General features: G+C 43.1%; 2 protein-coding genes across 11 annotated transcripts in view; one reads left to right on the top strand and one right to left on the bottom strand.

Annotated features, from left to right (window-relative positions):
- The window catches only part of LOC124188385 (peroxisome biogenesis factor 1-like), a 91,211-nt gene that overhangs the window by 47,326 nt on the left and 20,986 nt on the right, over positions 1-22,899 (bottom strand). For 5 of the 10 annotated variants that reach the window (XM_046580974.1, XM_046580976.1, XM_046580968.1 and 2 more), the window contains exons 20-22: positions 10,132-10,583; positions 9,788-10,052; positions 6,269-6,439 (exon numbers count right to left, since the gene is read on the bottom strand). The gene's annotated coding sequence lies outside the window, so the exon portion shown is untranslated. Of the gene's footprint in view, positions 1-6,259; positions 6,440-9,787; positions 10,053-10,131; positions 10,584-15,255; positions 16,668-19,348; positions 20,403-22,899 lie in introns of those variants that run through there. The other 5 variants (XM_046580970.1, XM_046580975.1, XM_046580971.1 and 2 more) reach the window with 4 other exon arrangements.
- Positions 5,776-11,166, top strand: LOC124188387 (transcription factor SOX-1-like). Its single transcript, XM_046580980.1, has 5 exons — positions 5,776-6,225; positions 7,228-7,974; positions 9,261-9,455; positions 9,526-9,680; positions 9,796-11,166. The coding sequence occupies exons 2-5, from the start codon at positions 7,269-7,271 to the stop codon at positions 10,585-10,587; spliced, it is 1,848 nt and encodes a 615-aa protein (XP_046436936.1). The 5' UTR covers positions 5,776-6,225; positions 7,228-7,268; the 3' UTR covers positions 10,588-11,166.

Raw genomic sequence — 22,899 nt, forward strand, 5'->3', positions numbered from 1 at the left:
TGGTTGGTCTATCTCGGTGGAAGAGGGAGGGGGGGGGGTCCACTATAGGCTAGCTAACTAGTAACTACTACACCATACACTTATGTATAGATGTGCAGCCAAGTTTCAAACACGCGGATTTACGTTCAAGGTGTACACAATGGCGATTTTGGAAGGAATATAGTAGAGACACACACAGAGAGGGCGAGATAAAAGAACGTTAGAGAGAGCTTTGGCCGTGTGTGTATATAAATACACACATCTGTATGTGCAATGCCCCGTTCACAATGAGATCCATGGCCGGGAAGAAAGAGTGAAAAGAAGAAGAAGAAGAAAAAAAAAGTATTAAACAGTGAGAGAGAGAAGCGGACTGAAAGGAAAAGGTTTATGGCCAGTTGAAGCTGAATGAGAAAGTAGGGGGGTTGGCTGGATGGGTGGAATAAAGCAACTTGTATGCATCGGTCATACACACACTAGAAAAAAGCTACTTTTTTTTTTTATTTCTAAGAGGGACCAACAACAAAAAAGAGAAAATACATGAGCTGGAACCCAAACTCCTCGAGCTCACCATTTCTCTCTCTCTCTCTCTCTCTCAATCCGTATACAAGTACACAATTGACACAAAAGAACCGTAACAAACGATGGTCAATATAATCCAATCCTCGAATCGTTCAGTCGTCTGTATTTACTATTAGCCCCCCAAGCGCAGGGCACGCAGTAGATGTGTATACCTTTCGATTCTTATACACACACTTTATAGAGATGGTACACTCATTCGAGCATGGAAATGATAGGCCCATTGATTATCCCCCCCCCCTTTCTATCTGTCTTTTATATGTACATCTATCGTCCAGTTGGATCTCGTTTGAAATTAGAAGCTCCAGTACTCACAGAAAAATCACGAAAGGGAGGAAATGATATAGGCCTAGATTAACTATCGTCGAGTTACGAGGTAAAAATGGTGACGAAAAACCCGGTTACCTCTCAGCTTCTATTTTATCCTATCATCCCCGTTATTATCCCCTCTACTTTTCTGTGTGTTCGGATGTGCGCAAATAGACACGATGCAAACATATACCCTTGCATGTATCTGTCCATGTGTTATATTCAGCAGTGTACACATTATACATTAATCTTATTCGCGCTATTCAATGGAATAGAATGAGACTCTCTCTCTCTCTCTCCGTCCGCTTTTTGTATTCTAGCACAATTTTCCCCAACCCTTCGGGGTGTATCAAAGCCATTCTTAGATATTATATTATTCCCTCCCTCCCCTCCGTATTGAATACACGGGACAACAAACGGGTGTGAATTGGCCCAGGTAACAACAAAAAAATAAGAGGAGGGGACAGACACACATCCAGGATAGAAATGAAAAGGAGTCCAGGGTTTGTGTGTTATATCTATACGTGTGCTTGTTCCCCCTTCTTCTTCTTCTTCTTCCAGCATGGCCATTCTATCGGTGACAATGGGAAATCAAATACAAATACATCTAATATAAATACTCTTGTATATAGCTGTAACAGCTTTGGCTGTATGCATCGGAGAAAATATAAATAACGTCATAATGGCACCGACGCTTTTCATGCGGCGAATAAAGACGAGTGTGTGTGTGTGTGTGTCTGCTGTCGCTCTCCGATTAAGAAAGAATACAAACGTATTATGCAGTACACGTACCGGCACTAGATAGTAGGAGACCAATTTTCGATTTGTTTGTTGTTGTTTTGTTGTCGGAGTTTTGCACGTGAAAGCGCAAAGGGGGGACAAACAACGAAAAAAAAAGAGGTTTTTATTAGGCGAGATAATAAAAACAAGAAAAGAATAATTTAAAAAAGATTTAAAAGAAAACTCCCTTTTTGAAAAAAAAAAAGAGCTTAACTGACATGTGCTGCTGGCCTGGCCCATCATTTCTCTTTTCCGTCACTAATGTCTCTGGCCAGAAGAAGAAGGAGGTAACACAACAACAACAGTACACGCATCAGGTAATAATCCGAGTTGGAAGGACTTTGTGGCCACTCTCTCTGTCTCTCTGTGATGCGGCATCGCAAAAAAACCATCAAACATCTCTCAGACAAGGAAGGCAAAAAAAAAAGGAAACCCATTTCCATTTGCCGGCCACATCAGCGCAAAAAAAAAGTGTTCATAGGACATTGGGGGTTGACTGGGAGTGTGTATGCATATTTCTTTTATCGTCCAGTTTCAATCTTTATGAGACAACCGCTTTGCTTTGCTTTCTTCTTCTCACAAATAAAAATGAAATGAAAAAGAAAAAAAAGAAGAAGCTCTTAATGATTTTGCCGCGGTTTCGATGGCGATAAGACACCGGCCGATCCTTCGGCTCGCGCGCGCGACACCCCAGCCGAGCTGCTGGGCACTGGGCTATACGTAGTTTACATCCTCCCCAGTTGAAAATGTTTTCCTCTCTATCCAGCGCTTCTTAATCTCTCTCAGAGGATTTGACACCTTTTTATTTTGTTCGTCTCTTTCTCTCTCTCTCTCTCTCTTTAGTTCCATTTGTAAAAGCCCTGGATATAGAAAATAAGGTAAAAAGAAACGAAACCTCCCTCTCTTCTCCCTTTGACCGAAAAATGGAAAGGGGGAAAAAGAATGGACAAAAAAAAAAGAACTGTGTGCCCTGGTGTCTCTCCTGTTTCGACCTTTGGCTATGTGTAGTATAGACCTTCGCCCTTTTGTTTCGCACCTGAAGTCATTTCCGTTGAGATTTGTGAAAGAGAAAAAGGAGAAAGAAGATTCGGGAAAGAAAAAAAAATAAAAACTTAAGGGCTGGTCAAGGGGACCCACCCAACCTCCAGCTGCGACGAGGACACTTGGAAATCCCCCCGAAAATATCGGCAGTTAGTTGTGAAAGTGTGAATATCACAATACTAATACAATGAGACGGATTCGATTGGAATGAAAAACAAGAGCGAAAACATTACGCCAATCGGGGGCAGAGAGAAGTGACGTGTAAATATTTAAGGTGTTTTTATTATTATTACGTGCAACTTCCGTAATAATAACCTTGTTTGTTTAGATCGACGAGCCGAAGATTATTTATTACCACCACCAGGGAAATCCTTCTGACACCATCTAAAATCTATTACGAAAGTAGGGGAGGGAAGGAGGGATTGGAAGATGTAAATCGATCCAAGGATAAAGACGAGAGATTTATTTCGTCGATCAAATATTATTAAGCGCACGACCAGCAGCAGGTTGGATCGAGGTCACTTGCGAGGCCTGGAAAACCCTCGCACACATATTTATGCGCATTATCCCCATAATACCCAAAGCTCTTCGGATGACGAATCCAAGAAAAGCAGTGACACGAAATCGGGGTTTAAAAATCAATCAATCAATACAACTTGAAATTTGGGAAAAGAAAAGAAATGTCTCTAAACACATGAATCGGCGAGTAAACAATGAACGGCGTGGTTCCCAGCCGGGGCCGATGTATGACGGGCGACTTAATAAAGTGAACGTAACAACGCGGATGTAGCTAGTCATTACTTATTTCGGGAAAAAAGGAAGAGCCTTGTGCCGTGTAGAAATGCACTTATGTAAATTGAGTGAGCAGCGCACACGGTGTGGAGTAGTACTATGCGCTTACATTTCGGATCCGACATTACAAAGTACAGGGTTTCTTTTTTTTCCCATTCTCGAGTCGATTGTACGCGCATAGGTATAGATCTTCACGGTAAAAGGACACAAAAGAGCCCTCCAATGAAAGAGAGAGAGAGAGAGAGAGAAATATATACGACGTGTGTTGCTGTTGTTGGCATTGTACCGTGAGTCTATGCTGTTCGCAACAAGAGGAGAAGAACTGTTTTTCTTCCCTTTCGGTCGGGAAGTATTAGATACACACGTAAGAAGTCTCTCATTAGCAGTAGGGCGGCCGCGCACGAACTGAAGGCGCCCAACAAAAACAGGAGGAGAACAACAGGACAAGAAAAGGAAGAAGAAGAAGAAGACGGCGGCTTTTTAATTAACTAATGACTAAGAGGCAGCCACAACTTCCCCTCCGCCAACCCCCTTCGTTCTCGTTCGTTTTTCTCTTATTGCTTTTTTTTTCTTCTTCTTATTCTTCATTTCGTTTCACTCAGAAAAATCCCCGGGCCGACTCTGTGTGTGTGTGTGTGTGAGTGTCTTTTTTTTTCTTCCTTCGAAAAGTAGTTACAACCCAAATGTCCTTAGCCCGCCCGCCAACCTGTTCAATGTTCACTCGACGCTTTCAAAATGTTGAAACAAACAAAAGACAGGAAAAAAGTAACTATTCTCATTTGGAGCAGGCGGATCACAGCATTGACGCGAAGAATAAAAAGTTTTTTTTTTTTTTTTTTTTTTCCTTTCCAAAAAAAAAAAAAAACCCTTTCAATGTGACGGTTCTACCTCTAGACTGTTCCGTCACAGCAATCAGATAGGCCAGTGTATAGTAGACGAGTGTATAATAGACGGCTTAGCATCGTCAAGTCTCGTTATGCACGCCAAATGAATAGAAAAAAAAAGTTTAGGACCGGATAATGCCAAAAGTCAATAAATAAAAGTTCCCCTCTAAAAAAATTTGTATGCAAAGATAAGAAATTGTTGATTATTACACGCAAGATTTTTACAAGTTGCGCATTATCATTTGGATTGTGTCTTTGACACGGATGACGTCGTTAAGAGAACACCAGAATCACTGGCCATATATACACGTATACGACATTGTACGGGATTATTGGCCAGCGCGAATCAAACGGCCGCGGATGGTATTGCGGCACAGAAGTGTCAAAACCGATCATGCAGAAGTTCGGAATTCAGGAGGCGGTGGAAACGAATAAAACGAATTTCGAAATGAAATAAGAAGAAATTGTGTGTGACAAATACCCAACACAACTGTATAGACTCGTATTATGGCTGCCGCTTCTACTGTATTCCTATTGTGTCCAGAGGAATGTCAACTTCCGGCCAACTTCATTCTTATTTTCTTTTTCTTCTTCTCGATTCTCCTTTTTTTTAACACGCATACATACATGTATTCTTTTCCCTTCCTATTATCTGTCTCTTTAACTGTCGGGGTTCCTCTAAAGGCCGACTGTACGGAAATAAAAGAAGAATCCCAGTTGGGGGTTACGACCTCTTCTCTGTTACAAAAACACCTTTCGTCTCTTCTATCCAATATTTTTCCATCTCTCATTTTACACACAGAGCGCAGGGAACCGCCCTAATTTCAATTGAATTACAGTAAACTGTAACGACAAACAAAATGTCAGCGTAGGAAAACTAGGCTGGCTAAAAACAGTGTTCGCTTCTTCTAACAAGATTGGCTCGAGACTGCACATCTCGACTCGTTTGAAGTTATGCCATTGTCAACTTATGTAATTGATGAGAATCTTTGACTGTGCACGGCCAACAAGAGCTGGGAATGAATTTCTCCGTGAATCAAAAGGTTAAACACAGAGGGAGAGAGAAGACGAGAACAAGGGAGAATATACGAGGGCGTTGTTTGAAAAGAAAGTGGGCGGTGCCAAGTCGTTTCGTGAAAAGCCTCGTCTACTGTACGGGATAAGAATAACTAAAGAGAAAAAAAAGGGGGAAGAAGAAGAAGAGGAAGAAGAAGAAGGGGAAAAAAGAAAAGAAATTCATACGAGGCGCTCCTTGAGGACGTCCCTTTTTCTCTCCCTCATCCGTCTCGTTCGCTCCGACTCCTTCTAACCTATCCGGATGGTTCTGATTGGACGAAGAGTCTCGGTTCTGCGCTGCCGCCCTTTTTCTTCTCCTCCTCCTCCTCCTACACCTACACTCAAACAGGAGAGGAGGGAAACAGGGAGGGTATAGAGAGCGCTGTGGGTATATACCCCAACGGAAACGGCCATCGCTTTTCGTCGTCCTTTTTCTCTCACTACATCCACAGCAGCCCGTCTGGTGTGTTCGTGTGCTAGATCGCTCTCTCTCTCTCTCTTTTATAATAGACTGCCAGCTCTCTCTCTCTCTATCGCTCCCTCCTGCTACACACACACACACTCGACAGGCGCAAACAAACACGGGTCTCAATCTACTCTTCAACTTGATTGAATTGTCAACTTATTGCAAACGACATTCGAGTGCTGTCCAGTTAACCGGCAAGTGAATTTCTCGAGTGAGCAAACAAAACTTTGATCGGAAAACATTAACAATTAGTTAAACTAAGAAAACAAAAAGTGAGTGAACAAGTGCCCTGCTCAACTTCCGACGCAACAACAACAACAACCACCTCGCCAACAAATTAAGGTAAAAAAAAAAAGGATTCGAAAAACATGTTTACGTAATTTACTTGTGACATCCATTCCGGGTGAGTTGTTACTAGCGGGGGTTCTGGGGTCCATGTCTCTCAGGTCAGACGAGAAGTTTAAAGGTGTAAAGAAAAGTGGAGAAAAGACACGGTTGAGAGAAATTAACGACGGCGGCGTCCTGTTCGGTTGGAAGAAATCGACAAGGTCCAAAACTGTTAAAAAAAAGGGGGAAAGAAAAGAGACCGAAATAAAATCATAAATATGCAGAGCGCTAAAGAAAGAAGAATTGTTCAGACAGATACACATAATACAGTTGAAACAGAGAAACACGATCCGAGAAAAAAAATAAAATGGTGGGGATATGTATAGTAGTGTAGTATATATATATATATATATATATCTTGACGTACAGTGTACAGCCGCATGTAGCAACCACGCCTATTCGTGTTGTTTGTCTAACGTAACGACGCCGACGAGAGAGCCTCTTTTCTCTCTCTTTCTAATTAGCCGGTAGTTGCCGACCGTTCCTCTTCATTTTTCTCTAACAAGCTTTGAAAGACACCTGGAGGCGCCGGTATATGTATAACATCGGCAGCCCGCGTCGCATACAATAAGACTTGACTCTTTTCTCATGTGGTTATTTTAGACTTTTCGGGGGGGGGGGGATGTTTCGTGTACACCGATCGTGTACAGTAGGTGTACCCACATCACATCCTTCGCTTTAGCCTTTTCTCTGACCACACCATCCTTCACTTTGCGTAATATAAATACAACTTGAAGAAGAAGAAGAAGAAGAAGAGGAGTGAGGGCCCTGCTGCGGTTTCTCTCAATTGCTGTCACACAGTTAAAGAAAATTAACGATGATACGTTACGGATGTTTGATTTTTCTTTTTACCTCCCTCTTTCATCCTTTTTTTTCTTTTCTTTTGTTACCGTTGAAATGCCTAGAACTTCGCGGTGGTTTAAACTTAAATTTTACTTGTTCGTAAAAAAATTACAGAAAGAAAAAGGAATAAAAAAAAAGGCAGACAACTGACGGCCATGTGCGACGAAGGATCACCGTTTGGATTGTCGAGCGCTCTGGATCGGTTGAACGCCATGAATGCGTCCATGTCATCGCCGAGCCTGGCGGCCCAGGTGGCGGCCTATCACCACCAACAGCAGCAACAGCAACAACACCACCACCAGCAACAACAGCAGCAGCAGCAACAACAGCAACAACATCACCAGCAGCAGCAGCAGCAAAGCCACTTGCAACATCAACAGAGCCAACAACTGGTCCGCAACCATCACATGATGCAGAGCTCTTTGGCCCATCAACACGCGGCTGCCGCCCATCATTTTGCGGCTTTCGGCCCAGTCGGCGTCCATCAGCCGCATCATCACCCGTCAGCTGCGCAGCATCACGTCGGCAACGTCCTCAACTCTGTGCCGTCATCGCCCGAATCGTCGCCATCCAGCTCTCCGATCCCGCACCATCAACAGGGTCAGCCGTTGCGCGATCACTCGATCGGAGCGCTCTCGATGAGCTCCGGCTCTTCCATGATCCATCACCAGCAATCGATGGTTGCTGGCATGACGATGGGCGTGGGCGGCGGCAATAAAACGGGTTGCGGCAACGGAAAGAACAGCGAGGATCACATCAAGCGACCCATGAACGCCTTCATGGTCTGGTCGCGTCTGCAGCGCCGCAAAATCGCCCAGGACAATCCCAAAATGCACAACTCGGAAATTTCTAAACGACTCGGTAAGTTCATACCAATTTCTTATATATCCAACACGCGACAAAAAAAGAAAAAAAAAAGGAAAAATTGTTATAATCAATTCAACTTTTTCCTCTTTTCCATCATCTCGAAAAAGTCAATTTGAATAAACCACAAAAGGAGAGGCAACTCGGGAAAACTCTTGGGTGCTCCTTTTTTTCTCTCTCTCTCTCTTCTCTCTCCTTTCTAAAGAGGTCCCTGGTTAACACACACCCCCCGTATAGATAGACTTCTTCTTCCTGACAGCAGTCAATTTGAGATAACGTTTTTTTCCCCTTCTTTTTCAATCGAATCCATTTGGGTGGGATTCTTTTTCATTTCTCTCTTTTTTTTTCCATATTATTTGTGATTTGATTGTGGATAAAGGAGGAGAAAAGAGAAGCGATGGTTGAGTGTACACTGTGAGCTAGGCGACGTTATTTCTGTCACTGACAGGGCCGACGTGTTTAAACAAGGCGCCGAGGACAATATGCCTCCTCTTTCAATATCCATTTTCTATCCAGTCATTTTTTATTTTGTGTTTTGTTATCACTGATTTTTTCTTTCTTTCCCATTTTGAGGATTTTATTTTTTTTCATTCCCCTGACAAACTAAATCTTATGCGCCATCCTCCTTTTTTTTTCTTCTTTCGAAACGTTGACAAAAGAAGTGGAGGAGTAAGAAGAGGAGGGTTGGTGGCGGTGATATATATTCAGCGGTCGGCTCGTTTCATTATACTGTGCAAACAACAAGCAGCTGTCCGTCTCTCTCTCGGTAAATCCTGGCAGCCAACCCTCTCTTTTCTTTTCATTCCTTTCGCATTTTCCCGCGGATAATTCGTGAAGCGTCGGATTCATCTATAATCCGCTGGATTGTTACGTTTCCTATTGTGGGATGCGACTGTACTCTTTAAAAAAAATGGGGGGGGGGGACGAACGAGGGGTGAGGCGACCGTATGGAGGGTTCGTTACTTAGTACAGTACATTTATATCATATTATTTCCCTATTGACGAACTCTGTACATTATGCGCCTTGAGCTCCGGCACAATGGAGGGTGTTTCAATCTCGGTGGATCAATCATCGACAGGACTAGATTGTGTGCACATTAGACATACCGTTCGATATTATTCATACGGGCACACAACATCCATCAAATGAGACGCGATCAATGCCAGTTTTATGAACTCTTATCTCATTCGATAATCAAATGCCGATCAAAGGCATCTTCCTATTTGTGTATAAAAGGCGTTTCTATAATCGAACCGTTTTTCTTTTCATTGAAAAAAAAAAGGTGCGGAATGGAAATTGTTGACCGAGGACGAGAAAAGGCCGTTCATCGACGAGGCCAAGCGACTCAGAGCCCAACACATGAAGGAGCACCCCGATTACAAGTACCGACCCCGTCGCAAGCCCAAGACACTCCGCAAAGATGGCTACCCTTACTCTCTACCCTATCCATCCGTCTCAATGGATGCGCTCCGAGCCGGTAAGAACAACATTGAAAACTGCAATTTTGTCAGAATTGCAATTAATCAATTTCATTATGAATATTCCAGGTATGGCTAATCCAATGTCGCAAATGAACTCGTACTACCCCAATGCTGCAGCTGCCTACAGCTCATTGAGCGCTGCTAGCATGGCCGCCGCTGCAGCTGCTGCTGCCGCCCAACAGAATGCCATCGCCGGTTTGGCCAACTCGAATTCTCAGCAGGTAAAAATCCCCCCACAAAAAAAAACAGGCCTATTTGATGCCCACCAATCCATTCTCCTTCCTTCTACTTGACTATGGTAAATCAAAAGCTAAAATGAATGACTTACTCGTTTAGGTTGGTTCATCGCTGGATCGCTACTCGGCTGAAGCAGAGAAATATCGCGCCGCTGCCGGTTACATGGCTGGCCATCAGCACCTTTACGGCCACAGCGCAGGATCGGTGGATCCTGTGACAGCTGCGGCTGCCGCCAAGTACCTGGAATCGTCCGGTAAAGGATTCAACACGAGCGGAAGCAGCAATGAGGGAGGTTCCCAGAAGAATTTGACCTTTTTGCCAGAGCTGAGCGGAGGCAAAGCCAGCGACGGCACCAACTATCAGAGCAGTAACAACAACAAGAGTTATTCGGAGAATGGCGGCAACAGCGAAAATTCCGCCGCAGCCAAGGCCTACCTGGAGACGGCCAAGCTGTACATGGATTCCAAGAACTACGCCGCCGAAGTCCAACGGGCCTATATGGACGCTGCAGCCAAGTCGATTTACGGAGAAAGCAAGGGTGCCCAGCATGACCAGCACAACAGCAGCAGCAACTCCGAAGGCTCTGGCGGCAACGGATCGATGGACGGCTCAGCCACCGTCAAAGGTGAACGTTCCGATGGATCTTCGCCATCCGGCATCCACTCATCCAGCTCTCCATTCTCCAACCCAACGGCTTTGGCCAGCTACTACAGTCAAGCGGCTGCGGCGGCCGCGGCCGGACAGGCGGCAAGTAATTCAGTAGCCAATGGAGCGGCAGCGGCGGTGGCCCTTTCGGGCATCGTTCCCCTATCGTTATCGCAATACGCCCCGCCTACCGGAACCTACCCATCACCTGGCGAGTACAGACGGCCATTACCCGTCATTTTCTAAAGTAGATTTTGGGAAAGAGAGAAAAGAAAAGGAAAAATGATTCCCCACACTTTACCTGTCAAATTACTGTGTCGCGTTACGACATGATTCAGCACAGAAATTTCATTTTTGTTGTTGTTATTGTGTCGACAAGAAAAAAAATCTTTGCTACAATAGCCTGTAAGTAGAATTGTTTCCATTATTTGACGGTTGGAGTGTTTCCCATTGATTCGAATTCCAAGAAATCATTAGAAGATAATGAAAAAAAGAGATTAAAGGCGTCTTTAGTTTGAAACCTTAAGAGACACACCTCCCATCTGCTTCTTCTCATTCTTCGATCCCCGAACAAAAGAAAACACAATTCTAATATCTGTGATTCATGTCATAAAGTTTGTCTCCCAACACACACACAAAAAAAACAAAAAACAAAATGAAGTAATTAACTCTGAATGACTCTGGTCCACCTCCCTGCCACACCCCATGTATTTTTCCTGGAATGTATGTACTACACCCCGCAACAGGTAGCGAGTAAGTAGCTGCCGGATCACGCTCTACTAACTTTTTCACCTTATTTGAGTTGTTATTTAATTTAAGAAATAAGGGAAAAAAAAAACACACACGCCACGGCTTGATGTTATTTGCGCTTTTGTCGTCTTCAAATAAGTTAAAAAAAAAAAAAAAAAAAAAAAATTTAAAAATAACCTGAACTGTCTGTTTTACCCCGGATAAAAACCACAGCATCAACGTTCCTCGCGATATGTTTTCCTTCCGTTGTATTTGGCAAGCGTGAAAATGTTCAACTTGTTTTCTCTCTTGAATTGTGATTTTCAAATGTTTCATGTCGTCTCCTCCCTCCATCTTTATTTTTGGCTGGTTGTGCTACGACCCGATATTCCTATTGTTTTGCTATTATAGTCTCAAATTGATAATGCCGTTTGATTTGCCACTTTTTTTCTTATTATTATTGCTTGAATTCATTTGCAATTGCAACCATTTTCCTGTTTCAATTCACGTGTTTGTTTTCTTTGCATTGATTGTTATATCAAATATAAAAAAAAAGAATCCTTAGGCGACAAGAACACCGCACACAAATCCACTTATTATTACTAGCAAAAAAAAAACAATTCGTTCGACTATACCCCGGGAGGTTTTTGTAATTTGTAAAACACATTCTCACTATTCAATTATATTGTCTGGTTGTTGATCCTCCCTCCCCTTGTCGTGAATTTTCATTCCGTCTTGATTTGAGAATGTCTCTCGTCTCCTTTAATTGAATACCTGCCGTTGTACAGCCCCTTATATTATTATACTAGCCTATACTTGTGTTGTGTTTCGTTAACGTCAACAAGTTCAGAAAGAGATCCTTTGCCTCTCAATGGAAAGAAAAGATACGGGGAGAGAAATACACTGTTAATCGAAATCCAAAGAAAAGGCCACAAGAGTTTAAACACGTCCACACAGTCAGACACGGGTCCGTTTATTCGCCGTATCATTAACAACACGATCTTGACGACGTCGCCAATGAAAAGATCGGCCGTCATCCTGGCTGACACTTTAAGAACCTCATTAGGACACAAACATCCCTCTTCTTCTTTTCATTTCTTTTCACCGTGGCTTATACGGCAGCAAAAGCAGGAGCAGTAATCCATTGAAAAAAAAAAATGAATAATGAGACAAGAGATGTGTATACATATAACTGCCATGCGTGCGTTATGGCCCACATCAACTGTTGCTCAAAAGAGAAAAAAACGGAGGCCATTCGGGGGCTTTATACTAATAGGCCAGAAAATAATAATAATAAAAAAAAGCCGAATCAAAAGAGGTTTAAATGAAATTTTGTCCGTTAGAGATTGTACGGCGGTAGTTACAATCCACCAAAACTGTTTTATACGCAACAAGGAAACGAGATCCTGTTTCAGCTTATGTATTAGTCGTCTCGAATGGCGGGCACATTGAAACTATCTGGCGTGTACTGTGTAACATCCCATCACCATCAAAGAATGTCGTATCAAGTGGATCATCATCTTTAAATAGGAATGTCGCACCATTTGCAAGATAGGCAGCATAATGGATCGTGTAGGGGGGTCTCGAACCATTTCTGGTTCATTCATCCTTTTCTTCTTCCTTTTTACTCCGACTGTATTTGTACAAAAAGGAAAAAGAGGAAGAAGACGGCGACGGCTATGATGGAGAAGAATGAAAAGCGAAGATGGTACCCTTCTGAAAAAGCGTCAACACTCTAACTTCCTTTACACCCCCGGAACCATTGACACTCTGACAGCAAAGAGAGGGGATGGTGTCCTCTCTCTCTCTCTCTTAGTATAGGCTACACACAGGCGCGTTATATATATATATATGTATGGATACAGTATACTGTACTGTTGTGTACTGTATATCTAGTGAGATAGTGAATACCATTCTCGCTCTTGATGTGTATTCAGCGTGTTTAAGAGTTGTCTAGTGTGACGGATCGGTAGCCATCCTACCACTAGCACCAACCATCGTGACCCATCGTCAATGGAGTGCGGTAGCCCAGCTAGAGTGCCAAGTTCCGGCTACTCTCTTTTCTCAGTTTAGCCATGGGTGGGCACCTCTCTTTCCACACACATAGCAAACACACATAATGCACACGGAAGGGGATGAAGTAAAAACGAAAGACAGCAACAAAAAAAAAAGGTGTACTGTATATACACGGAGAGAAAAGATTCTTAACCCTTTCTTTTTTCACAGCTGTTGTGGAATTGAATAGGAAACAGAAAAAGGGTGAAAAACGCTTTTAAAGAGTTCAGCCATTCAGGCCTAGTCTATCAAGAAAGAAAACTCCCTTTTTTCTACAGAACTTTTTGTCCAATTTTCTGAATGAGCTCGAACTTCAACCTCTTCTAACCTTCTTTTATCTGCCCTTCTTTTGATTCCTTTCACGGCTGTTTTACTCCTCCTCAGTCAAGCGCTACACACTCGAGTATCAAAACGAGAGCTGGTGGTTGTGTTGGCTGTGTGACCAATAATGAATTGTGACGAAACACGCGAGCCGGAGGACTTTGGGGGAAAAAGGTGAGTAGACATACGTATGACGGAGCATTTTAAACGACGAAAAAGGCCAAGAAGAGCCCGCCGAATGTTGACTAAAAATCGTAATCGTAAATAATCAAAAATACGGGGGGAAAAACTCCCCTCGAAAAATCGGTTTCACCGTCAGATTCCTTGTGCCCAGCGCACGAATTTCCGAGTGATATCATAAAACGAATGAATAGTCTATCCGTGCACTGCTGAACTGCTCCGACTCTGAAGGGCATTGAATTCCACCGACACCCAGCTTTTACGACCGTTTCGTTTGGAAAATCTCACGCAATAAGGTGATGCCTGATGTAAATTTGGTCAATGGTCACACGGCCGACAGCCGCCCTTAGCTCCATATAAATAACGCACTCCCGCGCCGCTCACGGAGTACAGAACTCTGGACCACAATAGGCGTGACCAACTGTATTCAGGTAATGAAATTGACATTCAAAGCCAATTGATAGGCTTGTCTAGTTATCCTGATTTCTCCTTTTTCAGCCACGTCTCACAGATCGAACAATAATATAAAAAAAAGATCAAGATAATAATAATAGCCAACGATGGCGTCATCCTCTGACGTGGGGCTCTCAACGGCGTACCCGAAAATCTCCGATAGTCGAGAAATACTTGAAAAGAAAAGTCTTGGAATCATGAGACATGAGAAATGGGCCCGCAAAACGGACCCAAAACCGGACAACAAACATCAAATTGAGGAGCGCAGGCGGGGAGTAAAGTACAGGTTTGCCAAGTGACAAGTAAATGACGGCCCGTTTGACACCCAGTGTGCCTGGAAAAACGAGAACATGACGAGATATAAACCAGGTGTTTTTTTACTTTTTACTTTTTAGCTAGCACCACAACAGAATGTGAGTGTGGCGTCAGAAGTCGGCGTGCAGCACGTTTCTCCCCTCCTCTGTCAAAATGATAGCAATTTGGATACTGTGCAGTAAAAAAAAAGGGCAAACCACGTAACAACATAACAAATGAAAAGAAAATGACGAGCTGGACACGTGGCCAGTTGGCTGCTGCCTCTGCTGACAAGGCTAAAGAGTTGAGAGAAATCACGCAGAAGAAGATCCGCACGCCGTCACGATTGTGAGGTAATAAAACTGGACGTCCCCCCTTCCTTTTTTTTTGGACGGCTACATAATTTGAATGTAGGGTTTGCTGCAGTTCAATAACAGTAAAAACAGAAATGCTCGGTGTCTTCTCTTTTACCTTTCGTTCTGTCTCCATTTAAACGGACACACGCGCCAGTCAACCATTTATTTCATTTTTCATCGGGATCCCTCTTTTTTTCCCCTGAGGGAGGAATAGTAATAACCACGTACCTTGTATACAACTAGGTGGACATTACGCCGAGGCTATTGTCATTCGTGGTGTGAATCCACCCCAGTGAACCCCGACATTCATTTTTCGGCGTCCAAATCATATTATACGGTATTCATTTTGTGATGGAAAGCCGCCGTTAAAAATTTCTCCATCAAAAGCTGATTCAGCGTCTATTTGGCTTTTCGAAAACCCGCGCAACACGCCAGCACGTACTACGTATTTATATCACACAACAATGGCCGGCAATTTGGTTCAAGAGAAGCCCAGCAAAAGTCGCTTTACGGGTCACAAAGAATGACATTCAAATATGAAATGTATTTTCGGAAAAATACTTAACAATCACCCCGCAACACCTGTGATATAATACATAAACATCGACAACAGTCACATGTAAAGAGGTGAAGGAGTTGACGTCGATTGATTGCGAGAATGAGAACAAGGAACGAGCTTTTTTCCCCGAAAAAAAAAACCTCCACCCCACCAACCAAAAAAAAAAGAAATTAAATCTAGGCAAAAGAAATAAGTGAAGCCCTCCTAAGTAGATTGGTTAGAGTTGCCTGTTTTGATGCACCAGTCGGCCATCACACACTAACTCCCAGTCTCTGTGCAAGTCTCCCAAAAGGCAGGCAGCCACTTTTAAACAGGGCGTCGACACCGCACAATGACAACTATTCAACACTGTATACTCTCTCTATTTCTCACTCTTGCCATAACTACAACTTCTACTTCTATTTCTACTCCCCCCCCCCTCCTCTCCGTCCTCACCTATTTTATACGGGCAAAAGCAGCTGCCAAAGTCCTTTCTTCTCCACTACTTCTCTCTCATTCTCTCGTCTCTATCGACGACAACAACAACACAACGAGAGGAACCGGCTGCGAATAAAAGAACCCCCACAAGAAGAAAATTGAATAAAAGCCAAGATACTATAATACTATACTATTATATACCGTCCTTTTTCTACCCGTTTGGAACACACACAAATAGAAAAAATATACTTAATCTGGTGTGAATGCAGCGACATGATTACTTTGGAGGGTAGCCCCTTTCTCTCTCTCTCTTGTTACATAATACCCACCACCCAACCTTTCGTCAAGTTCTAGCTCACACACGGCGAAAGTAAAACTATTTTATGCCTAGAGACGAGGCAAGCCGTTTTCGCAACTCGAAGCTTTACTCAACGCAAGCTTTGAAATAAAATATTAAAAAAAATTCCCTTGCCTTTTCATTCTTTCTTCTGCGACATCTCTATGTAGTTTCAATCTTTCTTTTGGGTTGCCGAATCTGCTGCTGCGGCTGCCTTGGGTTGTCTTCCGCCCACTTTGCAATGGATGAAGACGCCCGGAACGAACCGAAACTATCTTCCTCTTTTGTGTCGCATTCTCTCATAATAAACATGTTCGTTTCTAGGCAGCCTAACGTTTGCTTCTCTCATTTTCTTTCTCGCTCTAGCAATCAATATAGCTTCAATCTTGAGCACAGAACACATACAAGATTTCACAAATTATTCAACCGCGGAATAGGAATAGAAAAATAGCTTCATGGAAAAACTTGAGCGGTATACACGGGGGCTATGTCAGCCATTGCTAGTTCTATACTTAATAATGTTGATACATTTCCAGGTGATTCTCGGGAAGATGCTGCGAATGCGAAGGTGAACGGAAAACTTGAAGATTTTGAACTCTTCACGATAGACGAGCGCGTCCTCCACCTGTTGTAACGACGAAGACCGGAGAAAATGGACGCAAGACAAACACAACGGACAAAAAAAAGAGACGTCGTTGAGATTAATTTGCAATTACAAAGATGTTATTATCGAAAATGTAAATAGACTAAAAGAGTTAAAAAAAAGACATTGGAATGACGATAAAGACGTCGACGAGCATGAGATTGATTGGCTACGGCTGGTATCCCCGTGATTAAGAAAGGAGGGGCCTCAAAGACCTCAAGCTAATAAAATCCGGCTGTGGTATTGAACGCAGTGAAGAATAATCAAAATAATAAAGAAAAAAGACAAAAAATGTCATAATGACAAGGGAAAAGCGAAACTCTTTCTTTGAGAACTCTATGCACCTATCTGTTTCATTCTTTGCCACAAACTGGACATTGTGTATACATAGCAAATGCTCTCTATATTGGCGTCGTGAATGGGTGAGAAGGGGACAGACACAAAGAGTCACTCTCTTCTTCAAGGTAGACTGACCATTATTATATCTAAGTCGTCCATTTTCGTCTTCTATGCCACTCTAGAATGAACGAAAGAGTCGGCCAGTTTCCCCCCATCCGGACAAGAGAGAGAGAGAGAAAAAAAAAACGAGCGACCTACAGGCTGTGACAGCCACCGCAACTTTGAAAGGAATTAATGAATCTGCTAGCGACCATCACACAGCGCACTATACGCTATACAGTGTACCAGTGTTATAATAGGGAAAAGAGAATGGAAAAGAGAATAGAAAGAATAAAGGCTCACAGCAGTGCTGTGTATAGAAAAGACAGTCTCCCCAAAGCCCCTCGGTTTTTCGTATTGTTGTCCACACCTTCATTGTGCGGGACGGAGCTGTTCGCCGTCACCCCACAAGGAAACGGGTGGGTTGGGCGCTGTGGCCGAGGATCGAAGAGGAAACGATCCTCTCTCTCTCTTTCTAGGCTGGGCCTTGACGCTTCTTTCTTCCTCCTTATCGACGGCCAACTTGTATGGAAGGAGGAAAAAGCCAACGACACACAGAGAAAGAGAGAGAGAGAATATTAGACACAGTGGGCCGATGTTACCAGGGTGAGCACACACACACTACCACACACACACTCTCCAACTCAGCTTTCCTTACACACATATCCTTTTCACAATCTTTTGTGGGCACTGGCGGCGGCCGCCTATTGTGTCTATCGGTCGCATGTGTGTGGCTGCTGTTGCCGTGTGCGCTCGTCACCGGGCCCACCGCTAATTAAGGCAACTCACGCTGCATGCGAGTGAGCCCCATCCAGAGATGATGGACACAGACACACGTTTTCCATCTTTTTATTTCTCTTTCTTTCCTTTGTGATAGGAGTCGAAAAAAGAAAAAAAAAAAGAAGAACAGGCGACAAAGGGAAGCGCACAATGGAAAGAGTTTTCCGCTTTTAGAGATCGCGTCTATCGCGTCAATAACTGAACGGACCCATCTCGATTTTCTACTCCAGCGCTCACTTCTACTTACTCGCTTCTTTTTTTATCTATATAAAAATAGGGCGGATAAGGGGTGTGGTAGTGTAGGAGGAGGAGGCGGTGGCGGTTCCCGTTGTGATTGGACGTGAAACGAGGCCGTCATGGCAAAATGGAACTATCGATCAAACAGTTGTTGGTCGAAATGAGTGTCATGATCTGCATCAATCAAAACTGCGGATCAATTGGTACCCTAGCAGTGTCAAGGGGGACACTTCTCGGTTCTTTGACAACGACACACCGGAAACTCCAATAATAAAGAAGAATTTTAGCAATGGAAAACCAGGTGAACAGCAGAAGCGCTCGAACGGCTCAGAACTTTTTTTGAGCGCGTCATTTGAAAAGAATAATGCGGTCAAATTCTTTGAATACAAAGATTTAGACTGAAATTTTGTGTTGGAAAAAGACCAAAACAAAAATCAATTCAATCGTTCTTACTCGTGTCCGGTCTTGTTTAAAAATATCCAAAAACCACCTTCAATAAAACGAGGAGAATTCCAGACGTTTGGATTGAATTGTTTACGGAGAACTCGGAGCCAAGACAATTCAAACTAAAGGAGAAGCAAAGCTGCCAGCATATTTTATACGGACTACAATAAGCCAATTGTTTGCCTCTTTCTAGATAATAATGATGGCTTCAAATTTGATATCGGTACAACAACGACAACAACAGCCTAAAATGAAATAACAACCCTCAACCGAAATTGCGTGATCGTTCGGGAAATTACAATACAAAAAAGTCGGGAATGAATCTCTTCTTTTTTTCTCGTCGATTGTTGTTTTTTGTTGTTGAGGGTGGATTGGGTTCGTTTGTTACCATGGGCGTCGACTGACAGTACATACAAGCGGAACGGAACAATGTTTCGATAGAAAGGTATTTATCTGTGGGGGGAAAAAGGAGATGACTGCTGTTGTTGTTGTTGTACAGTAGCAGTAGCCTATATGCTATGTCTGCTATTATTCAGTCCGGTCCAATAAATTTGTTTGTACAGTATATCGGAGGGAAAATGGAGAAGACGGAGAAGAAAATATATAAAATGCATAGTTTCGCTGCGCGTCACGCGCCAAAAGGGAAACGACCGGCTGGAATTTTCCCCTTTTATTTCCATATTATTATCATTATTTTAGATTTTTTTTTCCAGAAACCCTTATTCTTTCATTCTTCTCTTTGTTGCCAGTTTTTTTCCCGTCTAGGACGGACCAGCAGCTGATTGAATGAATAGTCACAATCCGTTCTTTCTGCTCTCGTACACAACACGCTACCGGTTGGACAAAAGGTTAAATGTCTTTTTCCGATATCAAAAGGCCTTGCAGGCAAGCTACTCTATGGGCTGTATTATACACATAGAAGCGCAGTTGACGACAACATGAATAAACACAGGGCCAGAGAGAGAAAGAGAGGAGAGACATAGTATGAACACAAGAGATTGGGGCTGAAAGGGATGAGAGTTGCAGTAGAGGCCTAATAAAAATATAAGAACTGGAATGATTTTCTGCCGTTGTACAGCAGTTTGGACTGGAATCGAGAGCAGATTTTTATGGAGATCATTGAAAGGGGAGAAAAACATCCGCAGCAGATCCCTCGCCTGGGCACATGCCTCGAGAGAGAAAGAGATTCATTGGGGCGTTGTTAATATGTTGGAAAGTGACAACCGGTAACAACAATAGGCCAGAGCTGAAAAGACTCAAAGGGATGAGGAGAAATATGGAAAACAGAAAGAGATCCGGTGGGATGACTTTTGTATGCAGATCGCGACCGTTCGCCAGCTTCCGGCTGAAGAAAACGGAAGAGCGCAGTAGCAGGGTCAGACATTCCGGACTAGATATCAATTTCTAATAAATTACAGGGAAGACATCTGACGAAAGTCGAAAGATTCAAGCTTTGTGAGAACGTAGCCGATGTTTTTTCTCTGGCCGCTTCACTTGTACTTATTGCGAGGGAAACTAAACCGATTGAAAACACTTGTTCGTCGTCCATAATATGGATTTGATCTGTGAGAGGCGGACAAAAAAAAAAGAAGAATAAAAAAAGGAAAATCCAACATGGTTGGCAAAGATGGTGGCCAACAGAGTCTCTGTATTATATAGAATGACCAAGATTCCATCGATGACGAGAGGGGCGGCAATCGCTTTTCTCCGGTTCCGCCATGTCTGCGTGACGTCTCTGTGTCTGGTGGATGAATACACGGCCAACGTAATCCGTCCTTTATCAAGCCATGATGGAAAACCAGTCAATGATCCAGACGGCTGTCACACCCCACCAGAAGAAGAACGCCAAGAAATAGAATAAGTAATAATAATAATAAAAAAAAGAGAATCTTGAATAGGCCAGACGTGCATTCATCATAACGCCATCAAATCCTGATCAATGATTCACTCATTCTCTCCACCGTGCGCTCCTTATAGAAAGAGAGAGGGAGAGAGACGTTCATCTCTTCAGCAGACAAATCAAAGATCGGAAGTTGATTCTCGGCGGACATTCGCCAGGATTGTCTTGGTTCAACGTTGCACCGCACACAGACAATCAAGAGATCCAAACACCCACATACACATTGCAGGCCTTAATATACACATAGCGCTAAGCAGAGAAGGCAACGGATCATAATAGGTTCCATTAGCCGCTGATTCAAATACCAGCACCAGTACGGTGGCAGGGCCCCAACGTTTCGCTCTGCTGCGCGACAAGATTTTCCTCCCGCCGTTGCAGTGGGCGAAATTTCCGGCTCCCTGTGTTCTGTCTGCAGCAGCAAGCAGTCGCGTTTTTTGTGTGCGCGTACGGGAACAATAGGGCCTTCGTGATATCTTCCAGCGCACAGACACATCATCACAGAGGCAAAAGAGGAGCGCCCCTCAACTCCTCTCCCTCTCTCTCCTCCGACACAGACAGTAGAGAGATGCAATGACACGCCAGTCGGCTTTTCATTGGCTCTAATCGGCTTACATTTCAATAAAGTTCCATACTGCCGGCGTTCTCTTCGCGTGCTATATTCTCGGCCGCATTCAAAGAACCAAAGCTCAGACGACAAGGACAGACACACAGACATTGAGCGGGAGAGAGAGAGAGAGAGAGAAAGCGAGAGGCATAGATAGAGATGCAGGGCTATAGTATTCAGGTGCACATGACAACCGAGAAGAAGCGTAGGCTGGTGAAAGATGTTCAAACGCTAATGTCATGACGACTTTCCAGTTTAAACTTTCTCTTTCGCGCTCAGAAGGCACCTTTTCATTCCAAATGAGAGGACTATCAGAGTTATCAACGAACTCGTTGGCATACGCAATAACTCTGATATTTCAAGTAAATCAAAAGAAATGAGGACTTGAATATTGCATTTCATTCGTCTTCCATGACCTCAGTCAAGGAAAAGTAACCAAACGAAACCAAACGGGAAACCCCGAGACCTTTCCCTTGGCGAATGAAATTATTGTCATTTACCGAGTAGAATATACATTAACCACCAACTAAAGACTTTTGGGCCAAGAGTCTATAGATTCCCTTCATTTAAAGTATTTTGGTCTTTTATTTTCTTTTGCGATTCAAATTTAAAAAAAAACAAACAAAAAGACCACAATAGCTTTTGGGAATCAATGGGAGACCCTGAAAAGAGCGAAAGAGAAAAAGTATTTGTGTTTAAAAAAGACGGAGAAGGTTAAAAATGGGAAAAAAAGAAACCTGCTGCTTCTTAGTTGACTGCTTCTGTCCCGAGCGAGATTGTTTCGAAAAGTTCTCGACTGCCGGCACAGTTGGGGGTTTACCATCCACGAATCTTTTGATTCTCTTCTCATTTCATTTCATCAACGAAAGAAAGAACGAAAAAATGAGGAAGAAAACAACCTTTTGATTTGATTTTAAAGAAGGGCGGAGGGCTTTTTCTTCTTGAGCAACTGACAGAAAGGGGGAAAAATATATTTATAGGACGGAATAAACAAAAGTGTCGACGACAACAACAAAAACAGCGAGAGAAACAATCGAGAGCTTCAACCGATTCGGAAGAAAAGGTCCGCGACATAATAGAAGCTAAGGTAATGAATGCTGTTGGCAGTGGACTCATTGCCATTATCATTATTATTATTACAACAACAGGCAACAACTGCTTCTGTGCTGAGAATTTATTCCATTGACCTCTCAAATTTGTTTTTTTATTCATTTTTGATCCGTCTGCTTGGGGAAACACAGCAGCTAGTCGATAGATCAAAAATCATAGTAGTATACTACTACGTACCTTCTGGCAACCAACCACTTGAATCCTTCAAGGGCTTCGGTACGTAAGCAATAAAAAGAGGAACTTTTTTTTTGTCATCGGTTGAATGGTCGCTCACAGTTAACGTTCAAAGAAAAGACGAGAAAACAACAAGACAGCATGAACAACAACAACTTTCGTGCGACGGACCCATCGCTCTTGTTGCTTGTGTTCACGTTCCATCGAGTGTTTTTACCTAGTTGCATTTTCACGCACATGCGGTTAGCTACTCCGTGTTTCCCTTTTCCATTCTTTTTTTCCCCCTAGGAGTTGTTGAAAATTTTTCCACGACTGGACGGACTGTTTCGACGCTTTTGACGAAGACAAGTAGCCTTTATTTCTCCTCCTTGGTTTCTATTCTTTTGGCACTCGATGAGGAGGAAAGAAAATGCTGTCATGGCTGGCATATTTTTCTTCCTTTTTCTCACAGAAGAAGAAGAAAAAAAAAACGAGCGAGAGAAGTTTTCTAGGCACCTGATGGGCCTCGACATCCCAAAAAGATCCAG

Source organism: Daphnia pulex, chromosome 2, assembly GCF_021134715.1.
Source record: "Daphnia pulex isolate KAP4 chromosome 2, ASM2113471v1".
Classification (NCBI taxonomy): Eukaryota; Metazoa; Arthropoda; class Branchiopoda; order Diplostraca; family Daphniidae; genus Daphnia; species Daphnia pulex.

Coding starts and splice junctions, on each gene's coding strand:
- LOC124188387 (XM_046580980.1), top strand. CDS start 7,269: ATGTGCGACGAAGGATCACCGTTTGGATTGTCGAGCGCTCTGGATCGG. Junction 7,975..9,260: donor GGAAATTTCTAAACGACTCG/GTAAGTTCATAC, acceptor GAAAAAAAAAAG/GTGCGGAATGGAAATTGTTG. Junction 9,681..9,795: donor CCAACTCGAATTCTCAGCAG/GTAAAAATCCCC, acceptor TTACTCGTTTAG/GTTGGTTCATCGCTGGATCG.